The 23,091-nt window shown below is 37.9% G+C and overlaps 1 protein-coding gene across 7 annotated transcripts in view; it reads left to right on the top strand.

The window, feature by feature from the left end:
* Positions 1 to 20,368, top strand: part of BICC1 (BicC family RNA binding protein 1) — a 270,938-nt gene extending 250,570 nt beyond the window's left edge. For 6 of the 7 annotated variants that reach the window (XM_077894588.1, XM_077894587.1, XM_077894583.1 and 3 more), the window contains 5 exons: positions 315 to 469; positions 6,410 to 6,566; positions 9,514 to 9,674; positions 12,279 to 12,378; positions 17,666 to 20,368. In XM_077894588.1, the coding sequence (XP_077750714.1) occupies positions 315 to 469; positions 6,410 to 6,566; positions 9,514 to 9,674; positions 12,279 to 12,378; positions 17,666 to 17,796 (704 nt within the window). In that variant the 3' untranslated portion in view covers positions 17,797 to 20,368. Of the gene's footprint in view, positions 1 to 314; positions 470 to 6,409; positions 6,567 to 9,513; positions 9,675 to 12,278; positions 12,379 to 15,128; positions 15,208 to 17,665 lie in introns of all 7 variants that reach the window. The other variant, XM_077894585.1, reaches the window with a different exon arrangement.
* Positions 20,369 to 23,091: the final 2,723 nt, after the last annotated feature.

A 23,091-nucleotide genomic window follows, 5' to 3' on the forward strand; every position in this document is an offset into this window, starting at 1 on the left:
AAATTGGACCTTCATAAAGAGAAACCTAGAATATTTAGGTTCAAGTTGCAGAAATTTAGTTGGGAATGAATGTGTTTTGTTGAATACATTAGCATTAGATCAATTAAGAAATAATGTAGCATTTTTCAGTTTACTATTACTTTGTTATAAGGTGTTTTGTGAATATATTTTAAGGCATTTTGGCATTTCATGTTAAGAAATAATATTCAGTGATAATCTCTTTATTCATACCAAAGAAACAACATTCACCAATATTTTATTTAAGAAAAACTTTAAAAATACCAAACATTTGTTTTATATGCTGTTTCCCAAAGCTATGTTAAAGAAACCAGTGGTGACAGAAGTCAGAACACCCACAAATACCTGGAGTGGCCTGGGGTTTTCTAAATCCATGCCAGCTGAAACTATAAAGGAGCTGAGAAGGGCCAACCATGTGTCCTATAAGCCCACAATGACAACCACTTTTGAGGTTCGTAGAGTCATGCCTTACCCATTCTTCCTGTCTGTTCTCTCAGAAAATGAGAGGTACCATTCTTTATTTACATAAGGAAAAGTTAATTGTGATTTGTTCTAATTTCCGTTCCTATAAACATATTACAATCAAATTAATGCAATCTAATATATTATGGTCTTTATGTAACTTTCCTCAAAGTTGTTGATCAACTGTTAAAGAGATAAAAATTTGGATAAATGTGTTTTTGTTGGGGGGAGAGTGTTACAAATGATAGAGTGTGGCTGAAATTAAGCAAAGGACAGCTGTAATATTCCATAAAAATCTATAAAGAATTCCTTTATTTAAGGGTATCACTAGCAGGCCCACCATAGGGGGGAAGAGGCAAATACTCAACAAAAATAAGTTTTCAGATACGAGTTAAAAAATTTAGCATGTTCAGATGTGCCAGGAACACAGCAGGAAATATCATAAACAAGAGCTCCAAAATTTTATGTTTCCCAGATGTTGGCTGCACTGCTCAGGGTAAGACTGGGAAGCTGGCATCCTTGCTGCATGCGGAAGGGATCCAGTGTTCCATATTTCTCAGCCATGCTGCACGTGACTTGCTAAGCAAGGCCTTTTCAATCTGACAGTGTCAAATTTTGGCTGTAAGCCTTTTCTGAGGTGGGGTGGAATCAGAGCACATGCATGCACACACAGTTCTGGGGAGAATATGCAAACCCAAATGTGAATAAAAATCATGAATCCAAGAATCACAGTGTTCAATTAGAACACTGTATGCTGAAAAACAAATACTGGTTAAGGGTTTCATAATTGTTAGTCTAATAACTAGCAATTGTAGATTGACCTTCTTTTCTCCAGCAATTTTCCTTGCAATAAATTAGACTGTTGATGAAAGGCAAAAGCAAACATCAATTTTTTCCATTGTTTTTAAGTGTAAAAGAAAATACTAAAAAGAACAGTCTCTTGTGAATTTTATTGTCAGACTTATAGGCTGCCAGGTTGCTACTGTATCTAAAGACTGAAGTTACTGTCAGCAGCTAGAATGTAGGAACATTATGAAAAATTTTGAGGCTCTAGGAGGCATACTGCTCTTTCTGCCATTATAGCTCTCAGAGAAAATAAGCCTTCCTTTTGTTGGCAGAGACCTTAAAACTTGCTGTTCTAATTCTTAGGCTTTTAGTTGATGCCCCTGTGGTCATCGTTTCACTCATCCTTGCCTTTGGCAGAATGGAGTATTTAGGTCGTTGATCTGTTTCTGTAGTTTCTGAGATGAAATATTTTACTCTAGAAATGCTAAGTCACTTGTGTTCTCAAAGACCAGCAGTATGACTGGTTGAAATGATGATCATTTTGATAATGTAGTGGTCGAATGAAGGAGCTGTGGTGTCTGACAGCCACCCCTGATAGATGTACAGCTTTGATGAGTGACATCTACTCTCTGAACCTGTTTTCTAATTTGAGTTGTTTTGTGGTTGACATGGAAGAAAGCATCCAGTACGTAACAAGGTATATGGTAAATTCTCAGTAATATTGAGCAGCTACTGCTCTTTCATATGGAGAACTTTACTCTGAAGAAAACCACACACTGGCTGAAAGTTGAGATTATGTATATGAAAGCTTACTGCTGGAAGTATTACTGCACATTCAAACCAGATATTTTTTTTTGATATCCAAAGAAATACCTCAGAGTATTGTATAAACACATAATGATCTAGAAACAATTTTCTTAAATCACATAATTTATTTCTTTGTGATTTATATAGTGCATTTTCATCCACAAGCTTATTTGAAGCCACAAGCTCCCAGTGAGGAAAGAGAGGCCCTGATCAGTTAAGTGTCTTACTTGAGGTCATGGCCGTAGTGTCACAGAAAGGACTTGAGTTTATTTTTCAAAATTTCCTTACAGTTCACGTGGTTAACCCAAGAGGATACATAGCAAAAGTGATAAGCAAATGATCTAGAACCATGTTGCTGTAACTTAACAGGTACAAAATTTACTTTGGAGAGCTTGGTAGACATGCACATACTTCTTCCAGGATCTCGTTTACCAGATAGGGAGCAAGAACTAAGAACCAAGAACCTACATCTTTCAGCAAAAGCTTAGTATGATTCTGATGCAGATACCTTTCTAGAAACACTGCTCTAAAGGGGTGTAACACTAGGAGGATGATCAGAAATTATTTCAGAACCTAAAAGATGCTTCTGCTCCAGCACTTGTCCAAGGATGAATAGACCAGTTTCTGGCAGGAAATGGCAGGAATATGCAAGGTCCCAACTCAGTGGCTGAATACCTTCTGGTGACTTTTCTTGCTTTGGTTATCATGGGCTAGCCTGTTTTACTCTCCTGGTAACATCTAGCAACCTGTTCACACTGGAAGGTAGAGGGGAGGGCAGGACCAGCTAGATCAGGGCATGGGCTTTTACCATGTAACCTGTTTTTATTTATGACCCCTTCAATAGTACTGAAGAAAAGATATAACCAAGCTTTTTTTGGTAATGTTATTCTAGATTTTCCGTGTTGCGTAGGAACTTGAACTTTTCTTCATGCATCCCAAATTCATTGAAAGGGGATGGAAGGGTCCTTTACAAGAGTAAGGTCTAATATTATGCAGCAGTTGCTATCTGCACATGTATGATTTTCCCTTTATTCTGCTATAACTCAGAAGAATTAAAAACTGAGCACTGAGGATTGCTTCTTTGGGTTAGGACATGGGGACAGGGTGGGATAGAGAAAGACTTGGGGAAAAATAGAACTTAAAAACCTTTTATTAAAGGATTGACCACATCTCTGCTTATAGCACTAATATTTTGAAATTAGAAGGTGGCAAGAAATATTTTTTTCCCTTATTCTCTTCCAACAAAACAAAACCAAATGGACAAGTGGAATGCTGATCCATGAAAAGAAGCATGTTTAGTCAGTGGGTTCTGATGGGCATGGGCTGCTCCCTCAGTATGCCAGGGATCAAGGCACACGGAATTTCCTGCCCTAGGAAGTTTTCTTCAGGCAAGAAGTTGATGCTTTGAGCTTTTTATTCAGATTTCTGAGAAGCTAGACTTGAGCAGTTGTTTCCAGTTTTAGGGCAGCTTTGAAAAATTAGCCTATTCCAAAGAGCTCCTTCAGATAAGAAACAGGCAGCTTGAGACATTTTTTGTTTTCTCCAAGACTCGAAAATATGACCCTTGATCATATACTGAGACACAAAAGGTTGAATGAAAGGCTGCTTTGACCTGCAGTATTTCTGTTGCATCAACAGAACTACAAAAGGTCTGGGATTTTCCTTTTCTGCTTGCCACCATCTCTGCTACATATTCTCTGAAGCAAATAAAAATAGGCATTGGGAATCAAAGATGATTTTTAATTTCCTTACAACTAAGAGTAATAAGGTTGTCTGATTATTTAAGGTCTTAAAAATCCAAAACTGGAATTGAACTGTATTTTGTAATACTTTAGTGAGTAGATAACGAACTGGTAGACATCACAAGATTGTATTTTACTTGATGTTTTTAGGGGATCCCTGGGTGGCGCAGCGGTTTGGCGCCTGCCTTTGGCCCAGGGCGCGATCCTGGAGACCCGGGATCGAATCCCACGTCGGGCTCCCGGTGCATGGAGCCTGCTTCTCCCTCTGCCTGTGTCTCTGCTTCTCTCTCTCTCTCTCTGTGAGACTATCATAAATAAATAAAAAAAAAAAAATTTACTTGATGTTTTTAGAAATCACCATGTTTAGCCAGATCTGATATAGCTGTGTACATTAAGTCTGCTTAGATCTTAGGTGAATGTACTTTTATACTCAAAAAGAGTTTAGATGCAGAATTTTAAATATACACATATTTAAAATTTTTATTGGGGTAATGATCTCATTGACTAATTGCCAGTTCTGAGCATGTTCTTATTTCTCTTTGCCACACTGGATTTATCTTGGTTGAAATACAATGTTAAAGATGGTTTTCACTAAAAACACCATTTCTTTGATCTCAGGAGCCTTCCTTCCCTCTGCTTCTTTCCAAAAGTTAGCTAAGGGCATCCCATAGATGTAGGGAAAGTATTCATAGATTCAATAATTCAACAGATATTTATTAAGCACCTTTTGTGTTCTGTACACAATTTTAGGGATACAGTGCTTGAATGCAGGTTCTTGGTTTCATGGAGAGGACTTTGTTTTTGATGGGTACAAAGAGGTACAAAAAAATAAATAAGAAGTCATTAAGTAATAAAAATCCCTGATAAATATGAAATGGAGACTGCTTTAGATTAGGTTGTCATAGCAAGCTTTTATGAGCAGATGACATTTAAGCTAAGATCTAGATGACAAGAGAGGGCCAGCCTTGTGAAGATCTAGGGAAATGGTAATAGGCCTTGATCATCCTGGCATGATCATCCTGAAGTCAGAACCAGCTGGTAAGTTCATGGAGCAGAAGTTGGGTAGGGTGGTAGAGTATTGAAGACAGAGAGAGAGAGAGGCAGAGGATCAGGTAGGGAGCACCTTAGCTCATGGCAAAGTACTGGAAAAGCATTATAAGACCTTACACAGAAGGTATCATTTGTTCTAATTTGCTTTTAAAAAGTCAACCCAGGTACTTGATGGAAAATGGATATTGGTGGCATAGGAGGCAAGAGTAGAATAAAATTTTCATAAGGTGACTCTTGGTGACAGTTGTGGAGCTGGAGAGATGTGGGTAGATTTGAGATATGTTTAGAAATAACATCAATACAATTTGTTGATGGATTTGATGTGGTAGGGGAAGGAGGGACAGGACAGCTCAGAAGCTCTGCTTGAGGAACTGGATGAGATACAGGAATTCTGGGGGAGGAATGTGTGTGGGTGCAGCTGATGGGGATGGGTAATCAACAATTCAATTTCAAGCACTCTTAAGTTTAAATGCCTACAAGACAGTAAAATAGAGTGTCAGATTGGCAGTTCCGTGATTATAAATTTCAATAGGGAAGTCAAATATGAAGGTAAAATTTTGGAAGTCATGGTTGTCATTAAGCTCTGAAAGAGGCTGAGATTCCTTAATGAGAAAGTATAGAGAAAGAAGGAATGCTAGGGCCAAACCCAGGGTAATGTGACTTTTGGAGTGGAAAAGGGGAGGAAGATCCTACAAGGCTACAGGGAGTCAGTGGAATACCTGGGGAGTATGGCTTCATGATAACTTGAAGAAAAAAGTGTAAAAAGGGGAAGGCGTGATTTTGCTGCTGTGAGATTTAGTGTTTATTGAATAGGGAAAGATTCTCTTAGAATTCTCCCACAAATATGCTACTTTGAAAATCTGAGAATCCTGACTTGAATACTGTAGATATAGTATAAAGTGCCAGTGACTGAATAAATAAATGCAAATTCAGTGCAAATGTTGAGATCTTTTAAATTTTTATTGGGGGAGGGGGAAATTAAAAAGGTAAATTTTCCCAGATATTTGTAATTAATTGGAAACATCCTATCATTGTTTGGATGAAGGTAACATGGAAGAGATGACAACCTTCTCTCCACTCTGACTCACTTAGCCTGGGAGCTCTATTCTTGGGAAAGCATTGGGTCTAGCCACATCTCTTCCCATGTGTCCTTTGTAGGTGGCCCAACGCAGAGAATCTCTGCTATACCAGATGGAATATTTGCTTTGTGGTTCCCCAAAATAGAGAGGACTCTTAGTATCCACTGCTCCAAACCTTATAGGAGCAAGTCTTTTATACTGGGGGCTCTCAGAACTCTGTTGAGCACTCTGATAATGAAGGGGAAAGACTTCACTGTGTATATTACCATGTGTCCTTGGTGGCTGGAGGACATAGGCCATATAGACAGGTACCACAGACTCTTCCTGAGAGTCAGCATGTGTGGGTAACGGCGGTGGTTAACAATAGAAGTAATTGGTGATGGTCTAATGTAGATTCTTTTCTTCTCAAGTCTCAGGAAACCTACCTTATTAAATATGTCTTCCTCTGGCTTTGACTGTTTACAGGGCTCATCAATGTCCCTCTCAAGGTCCAACAGTCGTGAACACTTGGGAAGTGGAAGTGAATCTGATAACTGGAGGGACCGAAATGGAATAGGACCCCCGAGTCCTAGTGAATTTGCAGCTTCTGTTGGCAGCCCCAAACGTAAACAAAATAAATCAAGTGAGCTTTGACTTTTCATCATACTTTTAGATATAATCAGCCTGGAATTTGTCTATTTGACTTGGGGTGATGCTCAAATATAAACTCTGGACCCCCTGCCTTCAAGTATTTAGTATAATTATACGCCACCTGCTTTGTGAAGCCTTCCCTGCTTTTCCAGGTTAAGTAGGTGGCATAGTTCTCTGCTTCCACTGCATTTTGTCTGTGCTTTCACTGCTAAGTTATACTTTTATCCTTGTGGAGAATTTGAGCTCCACAAGCTAGGAAACATTTATTCATTCAGCAAGGACTTATTACCTGTGTTTGTGCCCATGTCTGAACATTCTGTTAGGCTGTGCCTTATTTATTTCTTCCAAATGTCTAACAATTCTGACACTTAGTAGCACTCAGTAAATGTTTGTTGAACGAATTATGGATGAGTCATGCTCATGCAAAGGTCCAGATGATGAGGAAAATTAAGGGATATAAAGGAGTTGAGCTGGATTTGATCACATTAGCATCTTGGAACATAGAAATAAGTCTGCCTAGTGGATAGCTACTAAAGGTGAAGAGCAAGATCTGACTTTTTTAAACTGGCAAGATATAGCCAAATTGGCATAAATAGAGAAAAGAGTTTAAAGCAGAGAAGTTTTGGCTTTGAATGAATGTGATTGAGACTCAGAATGAGTCCAGTGGTTTTTCTGTCACAGCACCCATATTTTCTGGGCTGTATAATAAAATAGGTAAGCAGACAAGAATTGACAATAGTAATCACAAACGATCTCTGTTCTGTAGCTCAATATAAACTTGTTTTGTGCCTCTCTTTTTCTGTCTTTAGCTCCTTTCCCTTCACTTAACACTGGATAATTGAAATCGACTATACAGTTTAGCTGCATTGAAGTTCAGGATTAAGGTTAAGAAAAGGAACTCATTAATTAAAAGCAATGATTAAAGAACACAGTTGTTTGGCTTTTGTCAGATGTTTTAAGAACATAAGGAGTTTAAAAGAGGATATAGAAACTACAAATAGCTTAGACAAAGAAAAATATAAAAAGATAAAAAAATATAAAGGAAATTATGTGCCATAATATATACCACTAAGAATATTTTATTTTGACATCTAGTTTTTTTTAACATTCTACTAATGTATTTGCTTAATCCAATATATGTAAAACATTGTCATTTAAGCAAGTAATCAGTATAAAGACATTTTTAAAAGATATTTTACATTCTTTTTTGTACCAAATCTTCAGAATATGGTATGAACAGATTTTATAATATATTTCCCACTACCCACATTTCAGGTGCTCAGTGCTATATTTGGCCAGTAGTTACTGTATTCAACAGCACAGTTTTAGATAATTTTTCTTTAAACCCTTTCCAAAGACACCACTGTCTGGTTTTCCTCAGACATCTCTGGTCATACTAGTTGTTTCAGTGTGATTCTCAGTAACACTCTCTTTTATTCTCAAATAAAGTAAATATATCATTTGGACAGTAAATAATACAGTCATCCTGCCAGTTACCTTCATGTTGTCAACTCCCGTGGTTACTCCTGTTTGCTCTTCACACTCTGCATTGTGTTAGCCTCAAACCAGCATCTCACTGGGTTGATGACTTTAGGTCCTTACCTTTAAGTGGTGGAAGGTCCTCAGGGTTTGCTCATGGGTCTTTTTCTGTACACTTTCTCCCCACAAAAAATAAAACTTCTATTTTTTTCGTATGTATTTTTTAAAATACTTAGGAAGGCTCCATACCTATTGTGCCTCTTGAACTCATGACCCCAAGATCAAGAGTCACGTGCTCCACCAACTGAGCCAGCCAGGTGTCCCTAAAACATCTGTTTTTAAGAGAAAGAGAAACTTGAACAGGAAATTTTTCCACTTGAGATACAAAAAGTATATACACTCTCAGTTGGGAGATGAAAATGGCCAGAGAAGGTGATCAGTGGCACACAGAACAGTGCAGAACAGGATTCTTAGATTTGGAGAATGCATTAACCAAAGGAGATTAGATGTATCTAATTAACTAGGTGTGCATCTTCCACCCTCATCAATCTAGGAATCCTTCCTGAAGCTGCAACTTCGATCTAAGAGGAAGAATTCCCACATGGACCAGAGCCAGTTGTTGGTCAGGGAAGTAGGGATGGCTGCAGAGCTCTGCTAGGTTCTCCAAGCATCTATGGAAGATGTTTGAGTATTTGGTCAAGTACGTGACATGGCTCACGAGTCCATCACCTAGTAATGCGTGTATTGGGTCTGAACCATAGACAATCTGGAGAAATCTTTGCCCACTAAATCAGCCACAGAGTCAACGCAAGTTCAGCAATGCTGTCTTAGAATTTTTCTCAAGAGACAGATTTGTTTCTGTCATCAGTTAAATTCAGAAACTCCAGCACCATTCTTACGCTTCATATTTGCTCTTAATTATAGAAGTGCTCTTTTTTGCAAACTGACTGCCCAATTATATTTTTGTCAGAATTGAGATTTTACATATTGCAATATCCTATAGTTCCTTTGACCACAGGAAAGCACAAGTGTGGATTCAGAGGGCCATCCTGCTTTCCAAAAGGAGCCCAGACTTACAGTAACTCTGCATACCTTTATTGTATCCCAGGGATCTTTCTTCCAATTTCTCATTTAATTCACATCAAATCAATTATAAAGAGCAAATGTTTCTGAATGCTTAGGGAGAAGATGATTAATGATTATTAACTACAGAGGCACTGTTGCTGACTTGCTGCCTCCCAAGTGTAGCTTTTTAATGGCAAGAGCCTCCCTGGAAGCAATAACCAGTGTTTCATTAATGAAAAGCCAATGTTTCAGTAAAGAATTGCTGTATTTCTGCAGCAACTGCTCTGTCCAGCCCAACAATGAAATCTAAAATATTCAAGTGATTAAAATTTTTAATTAAACTATGTTGTCTCTGGGCATTTACACTTCAAGCCTATCTCTCCTTTGCCTTCCAGCGGAGCACTATCTCAGCAGTAGCAATTACATGGACTGCATTTCTTCACTGACAGGAAGCAATGGCTGTAACTTAAACAGCTCTTTCAAAGGCTCTGACCTCCCTGAGCTCTTTAGCAAACTGGGCCTGGGCAAATACACAGATGTCTTCCAGCAACAAGAGGTCAGTCACTATTTGTTTATTATCCCAGGCATCTTCATTGTGGTTGCATGTATGATGGTTTCTAGAATGAAATCACTCATTGACCTGTGGCTGTGCTTTCACTGAGCATTTATTAAAATCTTATAACTTATTTTTGCTGTTAAGAAAAGTATTATCTCATTTCTTATTTATTTAGTGCAACTAGTAACACAGGATAGCAGAAATATAAAATATTGTGTTCCCAAAAACACACCTTCACCAATCTTAGCTAAAAGACCTAATCAGTGTATTGATTCACAAAAACTTTTGTTTCACGGCTCCGTCAGCAACAAAATCTATATTTAAGATAATTTCAGTCTTTAATTTGTATTGTCTTTATTTGTAACACTTAAATGACAGCATCTGAAACAAATATCTATGGTGGGTTTTGACCCTATCCTCGTCATGTTACCGAATCTTTTCCTCCAGAAAATAGAATATGCTTTTTTATGTTAATTTATTCATTAATTTACTGTTTGGGTTTTGCCTGAACTGAGATGGAAACGAGATGTCTTCTGAAACATTACTACTATGGATTTGGGTCAGACTGATCAGCCATGGCCTATTACACACTGACCAGAAGAGAAGAGCGCCTAAAAATGATTCTTTCTCTTATGCTGTCCCATTACTAGGGCACAGCTAACCCAGTGCAACAAAATTAGAGTATTTCAATAAATGTATGTATTTTTCAATTCCAGACATGGTTTAAGTTTCATGCTTGTTTAGCTTAGTTCATGTTAGAGAACATCTGATTAAGTCAGTAATTCCCAAGCACACATACATCATAAAGAATCTAAGATTTTTATTATGCAGTCTATATCATAAATTTAATGTATTACCCATGGTTCAATAACTAATTAAGTTTAATTGGTGAATTTTTTTGTTTTTTAACACCAAAAAAAGGTTGTCATGTGTGTATTGGATTTTGTTTTCTTTTCCCTAAATCTAAATTAGTATTCATTTAAATGAGGATTTTCTAAGTTGAATAACACTTTCCTCATCAATGCATTAAAAAATTGTGTTTACCTATTTAGTTTTGGTGGTTAGACAAGGGTAGTTGATTGAGAAGTACAAGGACAGAAGTATTTTAACTTGTCTAGACAAAGAAGGTTTTGAAGTAAAAGATTAGGTGTTATTCAATTATATTCTGGATTTGTTTTCATCTATATTTATTTCCTACCTAAAGAAGCACGGAAATAAATTGATTAAAGGTACTTCTTACCTAAATACTCGAAGAAGGAAGAAAACATAATATGAAACCAGGCTGCCTTTATCTAATATTATTAACTAGAGCAGGGGTCAGCAGGACTGTCTGATTTTTTAGATAAAGCTTTACTGAAAGACAGTACCTGTTCATTTACATGTTGTTTATGGCTGCTTTCAAGCTAAAATAGCAGAGTTGAATAGTTGTAATGGAGATAATTTGGCCCCTAAGCTTCTTGCCCTTTAAAAAGAGAGGATCCCTGAAATAGAGAATCTCTGTTTAATAGAATTTCTAAAAACATACTTTTAGACATGATAAGTGAAAAAGTTTTCTAAGATCTGGACATACCTTCAAAATGAAAACAGAAAATCTCAAATTAATCTCTATATAATCTGAATGAAAAGTATAAATCTGGATCTGTTTCTTTCATGGAGGATATTTCCTAATACTCAGATATGACTTACAAGAATTTCCAATTAAGTGACCTTGTGAAATTTAGTTTATTCTAAGCAAGTTGAAGATTTATTCAGCCACTTGCACAGATGATATGTCTAAATACATAATTAATAACCACAGCTGCCAGTTATTTTGCCGCTTTGGTGAGCCCAGTGCCTAATCCTCCAGTCATATTCAAAGCCCATCAGAGCCCTGCAAGGTGCCATATTGTCAACTCTAAGTACCCACCACTGGTAATGGCAGAGGCAGAATAGTAAGCCAAATCTCTCTGGCTTCAGAGCCTGTTATCTTTTGTTCTTACACGCTGTCTTCAAAGGAAGGGTGGGATCCTTGAGCTACTTCCCTACACTTTGTTGCTGTTGCCAGAGAGGGCAATTATATTGTCCCTGAAAATACCTCTTGTATGCCACTGTTGGAGATAATTTCCGGGCTGAGCCAAGTGACCCATGGGTCTAATTCTAGGAATTCTGCTATCATTCTTAGGAGAACACAGTGGAAGATACCAGTTATGGTATTATTCAGTTTCTTTTTATAGAGCTACACTTACCCAATTCAGAATCCAAAGCTAAGAAATATTTTCTCTCATCTGGACAGGTAATGTATTCTTCTTTTTATCAGTTCCCCAAAACTGTGGAATTTGTGTTTGCATTTTGCTCTGGCTGCCACAGTGCTGGGACCTAAATATTTCATCTCAGTTGCAGTAAAAAACTGACTTAGCCTAAGTCCTATGCTGAAATCATGAGTTTCATCTCACTGCCATAATTACTTAGCCCTTGTCCCCCTAGATTTCTGACACCACTGTTCCTGTCTGTGAGTAAGCAGGACATAATTAGTAAAGGAAATATGTGTAATAATGAGTTGAACTTTTAGTGAACAAGAAAATAAGTACTTACTGTATTGGTTATTAATTACTTTCTCACCCATAGATCGATCTTCAGACATTCCTCACTCTCACAGATCAGGATCTGAAGGAGCTGGGAATTACGACTTTTGGTGCCAGGAGGAAAATGCTGCTTGCAATCTCAGGTGAATATAAATGCTTATACTCACATATTAAACTCTGAATAACCTCTGCCAGTGGCCTCAGCCAGTGGGGCTGGTTCTGTCCATCAACCACTTGCTTACTATGCTGGCACCTTGTGGTTGTGGTTCTAGAGTATTTTCCACTAACAGTTTAACAAATGCTGAAAACATCCCTACTACTCCTTCATCAAGGCATGGCCTGAAAACCTGCCTTGACAGTGTTCTTTAAAATAGATCTCTTCAGAAAGATCTAACTCAAATTGCCCTTTGCAGAACATAAGAATGGGGTAGAGGTTGATTTCTCCTTTTTGTGGTTGTGTTCAGCAATGATCATTGGGTTAGTGAATAATTATTCTTGATTGGCTGTCATGTTTCAAATGCATGTGTCCTTGTATACCAACTGAGATAACCAGAGAAGAGAATGATCCTTGGTATAGCTGGAATCTGGCAGTGTTGTCTTAATGCTTTTAAATTTTTCCCAAACTTTTAATAGAATTTGTGAGTCACAGATGGGTTATTATCCTGAGTGATTACAGAATGAAAGAAAATAGTGTTGTCTGTCTCCCAGACCACCTTTTTTTGTGCATCTGTTGCATATTCTGTGTATTAGAAAATGCTCTTGGGATATTTCCTGAGTACCTGCCATTTAAGAGGACTTAAGCTGGATGGTGAGTGAAGGAATCTGTAGATACATAACCATGTACCTCAGAAAGGTGTATAGAGAAATATGAGGAAGATATGAGAGGCAAGATAATGAGGTTACTTTTTGAAGAAATTCTGATAAAGTTCACTAATGTCAATTTTATATGTGTGCCAGTTTCTCAAAAAGAGACACCAAGAGCAGAAGGAAGTGTCAGGTGTGGTGGCAAAATAATTTTGCCTTTGCAAAACACTGATTTTCTGGCCTTTATGAGGCCAGAAGTGACACCCAACCAGTGCAAGTTCTTTCCAAACAAGATGTACTAATCAGATCAGCAAATAAAATGAAAACTGCAGTGGTTTTCCACTTCATTTTAGCAGGAGATTGCATCCCCCTTCCAACCCCCTCAGGAAATCTTAGATATGGACCTTATACCCGAAGCAGATATAAGCAGAGCAGCTTTGAAATAAGGGTGGAAATTCAGCCATTGAGCAGCCTGTTAGGCTCCTCCATGGATGGAGTTCTGCATTCATCAGTCTGAGAAGTCTTCTTCCGTCCTGTGTACCCAAATGGTTGCATTAATGAAACTCCACAGGGGAGATGCTTTTTCTTGTTCATTCATAAGATCAGCTTGGTATGATAGCAAGAGCTCTGTATTTACATAAGGAGATCTGGGCTTTGCCTCTGCCAAGTCATTAGTCCTTGGGTGACTTTCCAAACCTCTCTTGGATTTGGCTTCCTAACCATGAAGGTGGGTTGGAATAAATGATTATGTAAGGTTACCTAACATTTCTAAGGTCTCTCCTTCCATGTGCTCTGTCATCAGGTGAAAACAACCAGTAGTGAAAACAACCAACAGTTTTAACAGTGAATTTTATTAGCTGTATACTCTTTTGTTCTTTCTTTTTTTACTACCTGTGTTAATAGGATAATTTTTAGCTTGTTTGCACTGAAGCTCAGCCTTAAGGTGCTATTCCTAGACCCAAATTAACTTTATCATATGTCTATATTCTTTTATTAATTTAAAAAAGAAATTAATATACTACTTGAATTTTTATTAACTCACATAATCACCAAGCCTATAGTGTAACATATGCTTGTGGGCCAGCACATATATACCAGAAAAGTGTATGTTCTAAAATTTGATAATTATTCACTAGAGATTCATGGAATGTCAATGACCATAGAATGAAAATTATGTTCTTTCTTTGTGCACCCAAACTCTGTAAAGCTTTCAGCAACAAACAGATCTCTCTGAATCATTGGGACCTTTATTCTGGAACACATTTGTGTTGTATTCCAGGTGGTTTTGGGGAAGAAGAGTGGGAAACGGGGGTTTTGAATCTTCCCTAATTTTTTTTCTCCAATCATCCTCAGTGTGGTTCTGTTGAGGTTACATACTACTTCTGTAGACCACCTCTCTCAATGGGGTTCACAGGTCTTCTGGCTTTTAAAGGAAATTAGAGGCTTTGAATAGATACTTTATGAATGATCTGCACAGTGTGAAGTATTTGATTATTTTAAGGATGATTTTGTCTTTGTTGAGTGTATTTGTTTGAACCTGGTAAATTGTTTTCTCTGCAAGGAATAAGTTTTTATTGAGAAACCCTTTCTCAAAAAGCTTCTTTTTTCAATTCAACTCATCTGATAACAAAGACATCCATTTCTAGTCTCAGAACATTCCATTTCCAGGAATAGATGCAAGATAGCTGGACAGCTTTTACTCATGTTTGTCTTGTGGTTACATAGTTTGGTTAGATACAGAGTTTGCTCAAAATTCCTTTCTAAAATTTTATAGATTTTTAATTTGTGATCAGGATCGTGCTTTCAGTGTAAGGTTTTACTCTGTTTTTAATCTTGGGCCAGAAAATATCTCTTTTAATGTCCTAGAAGGAGATGAGATTTATCTCTAGAAGAGATGGATCAGAGAGAAAAAATGGTCTTTTTTTTCAAATCTCTGATTTTTTAAAAATTCTTTTATTTCTCTCAGAGTATCTTAGTGAGTAGTTAACTAAACGTACAGGGACAAAGTAAAAGGATCTTTAGCATCCTGTTGACAGACTTCCCACCACGGCCTCAGGTAGATCTAACATTTCCCGACCTATTCTTTTAGTTTGTGACTCTGTTCAGACCCGCAACAAGATCCTGAGAGCTGCCAGGATTGTGTGAACCTTGGAATTTCAAAGAAAAAGGTTGGTATTTTCCCAAACTATCTCTTAGGCTTTCTTGAAAAAAATCAGAAGGGAGTTTGCCTTTTAATGTAAAAGACAACAACAACAAACATTAAAATCTCTTCAGTAGGACTTGATCTTTGATAATCTCTAGAATATATATCTCTGTTTCACATTTAGAAATATATACCTCAGAAATTGTATCTTAGGGAATAGACAAATTCCTTCATGATCATTTTATTCTCTCAAAAATCTAGTTGATGTGACTCTTCAGAATAAAGTTTTCAATGTCTTTTTTAAAAATATGTTTGTCTTTAGTGGCCCAGTTTTTTCATGTGCTCAATTGTACATGTTACGTGTTCTAGGGAAGACTGGTGTTTCACCTCGCTCATTCCTTTTCCTTCTCTATAGTACAAGAATGTTCTCCTGATTCATGGGTTCTCTCATGAGAAAATGGAGGCCAAAGACAACCTTCTAACTAGAAGGTGATAAAACTTTCCCAGACTGTGTACCTAAGGGGATTCATTTATTCTTAACTCTCCTACAGTTGCCTCTAAATATATTAAATTCTGTCTTGATTTCTGAATCTCTGTGTTTGTTTTTTAAACAAGATACATGTGTTCAATTTTTAGTAGGAATATCATTGTTATAGTGTTTCTGCAGGAATTTGATGGTAGCCATTTATGCCTGAATATATCTTGCTTATACAGATACCTTCTTCCTTGCTTCTCCAGAGTTTTAAAGCTGTGTTTTTCTATTTAAAAAAATAAATTTGGTAAAATCTGAAGTATAGCTCTGTTATCTAGCATACCTGAAACCACTGATTTTTCAAATTTGTATTCCTGATGCCTCAGTTGGTCTTCTCTACTCAATGGATGGACCACTGAAGCCCAGGACCCAGGGCACGGACCTTTGTGCAGGCAGGCAGAATGTCAGCCTGTCATTTTAAAGCTGTGTGGACTTTGTTTTTAAAACTCAATTTTCTTATCTAAAATGGAGAATGATAATATCATTTACTCCTTAAGGAGGACTTAAATGGGACAAAACAAATTGTAAAGTGCTTGTCTTATAATAAGCCCTACTAAATCACTGTCATTTCTCTTCTCCCCTAAGATCTAACTGTGAACAAAAGAGAGAGGTAGAGGTCTCCACTCTTGTATCATCCCTATGGAGCAGACATTTACATTCTGGAGGGCAGTAGGGTGAAAAGTTAAGGGTGTTGGTTCATCTTTCAGAACTTGGGAGATAAGTGCACATCTGGCCATATAGCTGTCCTTAGCCACCGTGACCAACCCACTGCAGCTTGAGTCTGTTGTTCTGAGCCCATCGTTAGCCATAAATTGGAAAGAGGATTGTATGTGGGTGGGGTTGAAAAAGCTCTGAATACTATGCAAATGCATGTGCTGGATCACTGGCTCCACTCCCTTCCAAAAAAGAAAAAAAAAAAGACAACTTTAAGCACATCAACTGTATAATTCCATTTTTTGATACTTGGGTTTGGTGGCTTTCAGAACCCTAATTTCCAGAATGTGATGATTCTTTTTACTTGTAGGAGTTCATTAGCAAGACTTACATCATTTGGTTTGAGGATTTGTAAATATATGTGGTGGGGGAAGGGGGCAGTTGCATAGTGATAAACAAGGTGGGATGCTACAATTAAGTTTTTACTTTTCTGGCTAATTTCTGGTTGGCAAAAGACAAAGTAACCTGTGTTTTTCTCAGTACTCTGGTTTCTTCAAAATTAAAATAAAGCATCTTAGTTTTTCCCTGAAAACTTGGATTCAAGTATTAGCTGTTTTTAGTTATATTAATTTCCTAAACTGTTGCTATTTATACTTAGTTGATTTTTTTATTCAAAGGAAACTCCTACTGATACAGTTCTTCATATAACTCTTTCTGACTCAAGGAGCAGAGGCATCATGAATCACTGGAGCCATTGGGCTGTGGTTTAACACTTCATCGTGCTCCTCCATTATTCTCATGTTTCTATTTGGAGTCTTCTTTTCATGTCTGATTTCAATAATATAATGACTGCAGTGTTTGACATGGATGACTTCAGTAGCTATAATAATTTTCTGTGTCATTGGTAATATATCCTCTCATATACCTTTCATCAACTCTGATGGGCCCCCTCCCTTTGCCTCTGAAATGACATTTGGGATCATTCAAACTGTTTAATTTGTATATCCGGAGTATAGAGGGTTCTGAGATTGACCTATCTCCCAGATAGTCTACAAACTGCAATAAAAATGATTTTCTGTCCTTGGTTCTCTTGCTACCAACGTACTCCGTTTAATATCAGACTTTCTAGCATTTCAGAAATGTCTTGACCAGCAACTAAAACTTTTCCTTTTGCTACCAGATTTGACTTTCTCTCCAAACCCTTCTCTGTCACCATTTTCTGAGCTCTACTGCCATGTCCTGTAGATTATTAAACTTTTTCATTGAGCTTCTAACAATTCTCTCTTTCTTTCTCTAGAACTAAATAAAAATCGAAGAAAGCTTTTTGAACCACCAAGTGCACGCACCTCTTTCCTGGAAGGCGGAGCAAGTGGGAGGCTACCCCGTCAGTATCACTCAGACATTGCTAGTGTCAGTGGCCGCTGGTAGCACTACCCTCCAGACATGCACCTGCCAACTCTTTCAAGTTGGACACAGGAGATCTGTGACCAGCCTTCACTGCACACCGTCCTCAGTACTCTGGGTGTCTGGTATCAGGACCAAAGCATCTTATTCACACCTGAACTTTGTGCCAAAAAGGAAGAAAAGAGAGAAGATGATCTTATGTCATCACACAGAATGCCACATTTGGATGACTTTTTTTAAAATGGCAATCGGACAGAACTTGCAATTTGAGGGTAGGGCTTTATTTCCTGTTTTTATTTACCTAAATAACATATGCACTGATTTTTTACTTAAAATGAAGGATTAATTGACATCTGAGATGCCAGAAAACATAGAGGCTCTTTTGTTTGTTTGTTTTGTTTAGGGATTTGGGGATTTTTAAAAATAATCAAAGTGGAATTTTCTGGTACTTCTTTAAAATAATTATTGAGGTCTTTCAGCACTTTACACTTTCTAATTTCTTGTCCTGTGGAAATTATCTTTCTCTCTCTCTCTCTCTTTCTCTTAGTTTTCATGTCACCTGATGTATTGGTACAAATCAGATTTAGTCATACTTTTTTGTCAGATTTTTATTTGAAATGGTACTGGATTATTAGTTTTGTGGAGAATATTCTGACTGGGAAATGTGACTCCACTTGGTTCTCAACCAGTTCTGTTCATTGATGTCAACATCCTAGAAACAATTAGCAATGAACCTATTTCACATAACAGGTGCAAAGAAAGACCAAATGGACTTTGCAATATTAACCCTTTGCAGTCATCATATTTAGCTGCTGCCTATATTGCTAAAATAATTTTAATGGTTGTCTGAAGGCAAAGGGCTATTCTTTAGTATACTGCCACTAAAGGACACTTATTTATAACAAACTTTTATTTTTAGATATTATAAGCATACAGTACATAACTGATTAAATTGATATCTACTAGAGATTTATCGTAGAGAGTGGACGGCATTCAATAACTGGAGCCCTAGATTGTCACTTTATTTAAAAAAGACAAATAATCATCTGACAAGACAGCACTGTTGCCATTAAGAGGAGAAATAGATTACTATCCTTACCATGTACACACTAGCTGTGCTCCATATGGTCACAGGACTTTCAAAAACCGTATCTGTCGGCTTGAAGTCGACTTGTGTTTGTTGAGAACAGAAAGGCTTTATTTAAGTTTCCAGGGTGACAGTTTTATAAAAACAGCTGAGTTCCAAAGGAAGAAAAAAAAAAAAAAGGACTATTTTCTAAGTGGCTAGATTCATTGTTATTATCTTATACTGTGAAAGTCCAAGAAATCAGGCAACATTGTTTCCTAGGTCTTTTCGGACATTTTATTATAGATTTATGAAGGGTTTTAAATCCATGAAGAAAATCACTAAGTGCCTCTCTTTCTTCAAAGCAATATTATTTCCAAGTGTATTAATTTGTTGGAAAACTTTCCCATAGGAAATGTTGTGAAATACCTGTACTGTAATGACTTATTTATGTTCAGTATTCAAGACTTTCTACATGGACATAAACCACTGTCGCATATTCTCAGCAGAAGGCATTACATAAGCATACATAACAATTGGGGACTCTCATGCAAATATGGGATCAGAAAGATTTGCCAGACATTTTTCCATGACTAAGTCTTACCATTAAGGTAAGAAAAAGAGTTGAAGAGAAATTTTACAAACAGAAAACATTTCATTTTAAAAAATAATATTGGTAACCTAGAAGGCATAGACAATGGGCCTGTCATAAAATTATATCAGTTATGACAGCACTAAGGGGATGCCCATTCCTAAACTATATCTCACATGCTTAGGTATGAGAACTACATTGCTCCTTTTGCAAGTACAGCAGACTCCTCCTGTGTGCATGTCAGGTGTACACATACCATCACATGGGGCTCCCTGCCTTACATGGCTGTATGAACACAGCATGCTACACATTCAGTGCAGGGTAAGAATTCGGGTTTGTTTCCTGTTCCACTCAGTGCTGTAAAGTTTATTCCTTTAATAAGACCTTTCCAAATTTAAAACAAAACAATCATTTAGGGCTCTTTACAAATTTAAAACAAAACAATCATTTAGGGCTCTTTCTCAACCATGCAGTTGCAACAGGAGCAAGAGGGAATGAATTTACACTATTAAGTTGATGCAGGTTTTATGAACAGGGCTTTGATACTATCTATGCCAAGGAGAAAACTGTCCCAAGTAAACTAGATTAAATAGGGTGGCTAAAAATAAATAAAAACACTGGAAATTACTTTTCTCACTTTCTCTTAATACAATGAAGGGAATATGACACTACAGTATATGGTGTTGTCAGTGTTATATGATGCACAAAGTATTTGGATTATTTGAATAAATGTTAGTTTTTAATCAATCTGTGCCTTAATAGTGACCGGTTATGTGTAAATAGAGAACAGATACAGATTGTATTTTTTGTGGGGGTTTTTGTCCTTTTAGTGATTTTTTTTTAAATGAGAGATGGAATTAAGCTTTGAAAATGGGAATTTTTCTAAACTAATCAATTGTTATATGAAAAATAAATTTATATAACCCCTTTGTATTGCCCTTACTAGATGAAATGTGTCTTTTTTGGGGGGATGGGAAACACCTTTGTACATAAACCTGTAAACCTGTGCCTGTATTTGTTTTCTAAGAAAACTTTTTTTTTTTTTTTTTTTTTTTGCTATTTTCAGCAGAATTGGAAGATGTCTCTGCAGTAGAAATTGTGCGTGTATTGTCTGTCCTATTGTTTTGCATTGGTCATCCTCATTTTCCGCCAGAAGCTAAGTCACTTTATTTTAGCCAGTGAGTTCAGGATCAGTAATCAATCATTGTTTCTCTGGCCACCCATAGATATATACCAAAAGAGTAAGATCACAGGTTTTATTCTCGTTCTTTCTTTCTTTTATAAAGAATCAAGTGTATGACTACTTTGACAACCTCATCCATCAGCAGAGGAACTCTTTACTGAAGTTATGCTGGGCTTCTTGACCCAAGTTCCTGTTTCAGAGACTGACCATTGTGCCATCACACTGCGCACTGTGCCTTGTGCTGAGGTTCTGTCTGAACTCATTTTCAAATAGTATTAAATAACATATTCCTAATCCTGAGATTTGTTAAATCTCAAATTTAACTTTACACTTACTATGCTTATACTTACTATGCCTCCAGAAATACTTCCACTTGAATTACCTGTGCCAATGGTTCTTTAAAAATATTTCTAGTGCAAGAGTTCTTTTGATAACTGAAATATTACCTATGAACCCAATATTATTCAGTCATTCACTCATTTTTATATAAATACATAGGCTTTAGTATGTGCCAGAGCCTGTTCTAGGAATATCAGTGAATGGAGCATAAACACTTGCCCTCACTAAACTTATGTTAGAAATGGAAAACAGCATGGGGCTCCTGGGTGGCTCAGTAGGTTGAGTGCCTGACTATTGGTTTCAGCTCAGGTCATGATCTCAGAGTTGTGGGATCGAGCCCTGCACTGGGCTCTGTGCTCCATGCACAAAGTCTGCTTAGGTTTCTCAATCCCTCTCCCACTCCCCCTACCCTCTGCTCACTCTTTCTAAAACATAAATAATATTTTTAAAAATGGAAAATGGTGGAGCTGATGAGGAACTAGAGGATGGACTATCCCTGTCCTTCAACACAGGCCTCTATCTGCTTATAGCATCAGGAACTCCTGTGTGCTGTCTAGAAACCCCAGTTTTTCACAAAATTGCCGTTGAAAGTTCTCATCTCATAGAAATGGGTCTATGTTTTCAAATGCAGTATTGCTTTCATCTACCTTTTGTTTTCTAGGTTTTGTAGGTTTGATTAGATTCTCAAAAGGAATGTGGCCAAAAGGGTCATGACCCACAGTTTTATAGTTATACTGTTTGACCCATAACTTCTTAGATTTGACTCCACGTGACTTTGCAATATTTAGAACTCAGGTTTACCTCGAGAGAACATGAGCTTGCTACCACTGAGGATACTGAGAATGTATAATAGAGACTGATGCTAGATGGTGACATAAGTTGTTCCTGACTTTGCTCCCCACCCCCACAAGAACAACTAATAACTATTCATGGACAGGGCACCACTGCGGAGGTCCTAGAACATGAGGGTGAGGCTGAAGTGCCCCTCATGCCACAGAGACCAAGACAGACTGGGTTGGAAGGGTATGAGAAGTAGCCACATACTGATGGCATGCCCCCAACCTGTGCAGCACCATGCCAAAAGGTCTCCCCTGTGTCTATAGTTCCTCCACTGGAAAAAGAGAACCTAGGGGTAGCACCTACTCTGATCTTGCTCCATGGGGATCATGGGAATCTGATTATGATGGAGAAGAGGAAAGAGGCTTCCAACAAGCAGCACTCAAATCTTAGCAGACCACATTTCTACCTGCAGGCCCAAGCAATAGTTCTAACCAGTGGCTTTGTAAATCTTCAGAACCAAATAGGTGATGCAATCTGACCAGGTACATTCACACCACAGCAGGATTTTCAAATGAGTTTTGCCAGCCCTGGAGTCTAGTCCTCCCATATGCAGCTAGGAGAGCTGTGTCATACCCCACCCCATCCTTTATGGAGCATAGCCCCAGCCCCATATGACAGGCAGGGCTGACAGAGCACCTGGAAGTTGCTGTGTTAATCCAGTAACATGCAAGCTGAAGTGAGAGGAAAGTTCTGATTGCCCCGAGAAGAGTGGCCCTGTTTGGCCAGGGAACTTGGGGAATGAGTTGCCTTGCAGCAAGTGGTACATCAAGAGCCTTAGTGGTGTTAGAGCTGCTGCTCCTGCTGTGCCCAGGGAAGGGAAATAAATTCACAGCCCCAATTCTTGAATACAGCCTTCAACCTGCCTGACCAGGGAACCTTATCAGAATTCATGGGCAGTTTTTTATCCCATCCACCAGCCCTGTCTACAGTGTGGCACTTGAGCAGAAAGCATTGCCCATGGCTCTCCCCATTTAGAGCAAAATCAGTGACCTCACCTAACCAGGATATTCGTTGTACACTTTGACTGATTCAGGTGCCCAAACAACAAGCCATGCAGGTCCTGGGTCCTATCCTGCTGCCCTGCCAGGGAAGGGAAGCTCTTTTTACAGCCCAATCTACTAGTATCACTTCTCACCATTAGGGAAGCCTGACCAGGAACAGAGGCAACTATGGAGCCCATCTTACAGTTTTTATTTGGGCAGGGAACTAAATCAGCAGTCCTATTCAACTCTTTTCAGCCAGTTTCATACTACCCCAACGCTGACAGAGCTCAGTTACCTTGCCCCCAAATAGACCCTA

The sequence above is a fragment of the Canis aureus genome, chromosome 4 (genome assembly GCF_053574225.1).
Source record: "Canis aureus isolate CA01 chromosome 4, VMU_Caureus_v.1.0, whole genome shotgun sequence".
Lineage (NCBI taxonomy): Eukaryota > Metazoa > Chordata > Mammalia > Carnivora > Canidae > Canis > Canis aureus.